This window comes from Schistocerca gregaria, chromosome 6 (assembly GCF_023897955.1).
Source record: "Schistocerca gregaria isolate iqSchGreg1 chromosome 6, iqSchGreg1.2, whole genome shotgun sequence".
In the NCBI taxonomy this organism is placed as follows: domain Eukaryota; kingdom Metazoa; phylum Arthropoda; class Insecta; order Orthoptera; family Acrididae; genus Schistocerca; species Schistocerca gregaria.
Window position 1 is genome coordinate 477269309 of NC_064925.1, and position 3252 is coordinate 477272560.

A 3252-nucleotide genomic window follows, 5' to 3' on the forward strand; every position below is an offset into this window, starting at 1 on the left:
ATATTTTCGCCACAATCATTTTAACTGATCAGCTTATTTGCCTCCCAGAATACGTTCCTGATTACTCTCCAACAATTTTGCGTTGCTGCGTACCGCTTTTCATCTCTTACAAATCACCATAAACTAATACTGAGGCACTACAACAGCTCCATGTAACATTTACCACCTCGACGTAAACAATAACAAACACAGATCTTTCTGCCCGCCAAAAGTTTCGTCATCTTCAAAGTTAATACTCGCAACGCCTTCAACTGGATGTGGTAACTTCTGTGAACTACGTTACTTCCCGTGTTTCGCTGTCGCTTGAGTCGTGTTGCTTGGAGCCGTAATTGCGCGTCAGGCTGTATCTATACACAAACTATTAGTAGAATGTCGTGCTCAGGGTTTAGTTAAACGGAAGTATTAATGTATGTGAGGAGACCGGTGTGTTCGCCTGCTGACACGGTGACATTTAGTTTAGTTTTGCCCATAGATCATTTTTACAATGAAGAAACGCCATGTTGCATGCACAAACATCTGCGCCGAATGTGGATATTCTTGCATAACGAATTTCTGGGTAAATACGTTACGTCATGGCACTCGAGAGATAACCTAAATAAAACACCCAAATAAAATTTATAGTTTCAAGTATGTCTTGTTATAGGTAATACCAGTACAGTGGATTGTACGTCATGTAACATTAGGAATATGGTAAAGTTAATAACATTCGGAAAGAATTACTTGCGTATGTTTTGTTATAACAATTTCAGCAAACACGCCAAGTTTCTTTCACACAAATCGGGCGTGGCTGCTGAAAAAATGAACACCGATGTAAACGAGATGAAAACTCTTTCGAGGAAGATGTTTGAGAAAGCTGTAGAGTCAGTTCAGCCTCATAACATCATAAGAGAGAATGTGAAACTGAGCGATACTAAGTTGTTTGTTCAAAACGAAACATACATTGTAAACGAGAACTGTTATATAGTAGGTTTTGGGAAAGCTGTGTTGGGCATGGCTGTAGAAATTGAAAACATTTTAGGGAAACATTTAGTTACTGGGATTGTAAGTGTACCACTTGGAATTTTGGACACATTCAAGAACATGCCACACATGCTTCCAATGGAAAACACGAAACTACAAGTAGTGGAAGGAGCAGAAAATAATTTACCGGATGAGAATGCATTAGCAGCCTCCAGAAAAATAGAAGCACTATTGAGAAGCCTAAATGAAAGTTCTTTAGTTATTGTTCTGATCTCAGGAGGTGGTTCAGCACTTCTACCAGCTCCAGTTCCACCACTAACTTTAGGTGAAAAGATAGAAACCATAAAACTCTTGAGCTCTGCTGGTGCAAATATTATGGAACTAAACTGTATCAGAAAAACGCTTTCTTACTTGAAGGGTGGAGGCCTTGCTAAATTGGCTTACCCAGCACAGATTATTTCACTTATTTTGTCAGATGTTGTTGAGGACAATTTAGGCTACATTGCAAGTGGTCCAACAGTACCAAATACAGATGGAATCAATGATGCTTTGAATATAATAAAGAAATATGACTTGCTTGACAGGATTCCGTTGTCAGTCTCTACAGTACTGAGTAATACAGCATCTCATGCACTTGACTGTTTCCCACACACACAAAACTTAATAATTGGAAACAACTCTATAGCTCTGTATAGTGCAGCCACAGAAGCAAGTGTTAATGGCTACCATCCAGTTGTTTTGACCAGAAGTATTTTTCACAGTGTGCAAGAAGTCTGCAGAGCTTACATATTACTAATTACAAATATATGCAAATTTTTGAGTGGGCAGATATCAGAGAAAAAATTCTTAAACACATTTGCTACAGTTACCTACAACATACCTCTGGAGACAGATTTGCAAGAAAAACTGCTCCAAGGGCTATACAATTTTAGTGAGACTAACGGACTGTGTTTGTTGGCTGGTGGGGAGACAACAGTCCAGGTGAAAGGAAAAGGGAAAGGTGGCCGTAATCAAGAATTAGCACTCCTTTTCTCACTGAGTTTACAGGATGCCCTTAAGGACGAACCTGATCTAAATAAATATAATATTTTGCTTCTAAGTGCTGGTACAGATGGTATAGATGGTCCAACTGAAGCAGCAGGTGCAATTGGATACAACCAGCAAGTTGAAATTGCTGAAAAATGCAATTTGAACATTACAGAATATCTCAGAAATAACGATTCTCACAATTTTTACCTAAAGTTGGGCATTTCTGATGACTTAATAATTACAGGACATACAGGAACAAATGTAATGGATGTGCATATTATAATCATAAAGGCTGCAAAAGTATGTAAATGTTGTAAAATGTCAGAAAAGCTTTGAATATGTAAATCGTAAACACAGTAAATATTCATTGTCACCAAAAATTAAGCTCTGTCTTACACTTTTATTATTGGTTTACTTTTTTAATAAATGTGATGAGCTGTGTACCTAGTTGTCATTAAAATCATTCATTTGTGCAGCCATCTGTATTGCACACAAATTACTATTTTCTGTTGTGATTTTTTTTCTCCTGGATGTGTCTAAAACAAGGTATACTTTTGCACCAGAACTGTTATTTAAAAATTGTAAAACCCAACAGGAATTCAGAAAAATCTTTGGAAGAACACAGACTATATAATTGATCTTTGTGTCCATAATCCACACCAGTGTCTGTTCATTTTAAATGTTTTGTGTGCATGAATTGCACAGCTATTGTTATACTGCTTTACTCCTTGCTCCACACTTTCAATGTGAAAGTTAATTATCTGAGTTCTATTTAGTTGAAATATTACAGAATTGTACTATGTCAATTTAAAGAGCTCTGTCCACTTGTGCAGTTATTTGGTAGTACCATAGAAATGTCTGTATATGTTTTAAGAACAATAGTCCAGCACACATTCATGTTTAACAGTTCTCTCTCTCTCTCTCTCTTTTCGTTGTAACAATAGAAATACAGTGGATAGAAATGTGTCTAAATTATAATATTTGTGTGTGTAACAGATGAGTGCCACCCATATCATCATACAAAATCTTGTCAGACTAAAGAAGGTTTCTCATGCTAAAACTGGTGTCATCCAGTGATGTTGTCTTATTATACTGTTGCCAACTTATAATACTGTGGTAAATGTTTGCCTGCCTGGATCTTTGTGAAATGTTTAAACAAAATTTTCAGGAAGTGGGAGAATTTGTTGTAAAATTGTAAGAAATTACATGAAATAATTTCCTTTCTCAGAATGCTTATTAATTCCAGACATACCAAACAACACA

The 3252-nt window shown here is 36.5% G+C and overlaps 1 protein-coding gene across 1 annotated transcript; it reads left to right on the top strand.

The window, feature by feature from the left end:
• Positions 1 to 239: 239 nt before the first annotated feature.
• On the top strand, positions 240 to 2488 carry LOC126278316 (glycerate kinase). The gene has a single exon (XM_049978335.1). The coding sequence runs from the start codon at positions 688 to 690 to the stop codon at positions 2323 to 2325; it is 1638 nt and encodes a 545-aa protein (XP_049834292.1). The 5' UTR covers positions 240 to 687; the 3' UTR covers positions 2326 to 2488.
• Positions 2489 to 3252: the final 764 nt, after the last annotated feature.

What these genes read in the sequence shown, in the direction of transcription:
- LOC126278316 (XM_049978335.1), top strand. Translation starts at nt 688, where the DNA reads ATGGTAAAGTTAATAACATTCGGAAAGAATTACTTGCGTATGTTTTGT.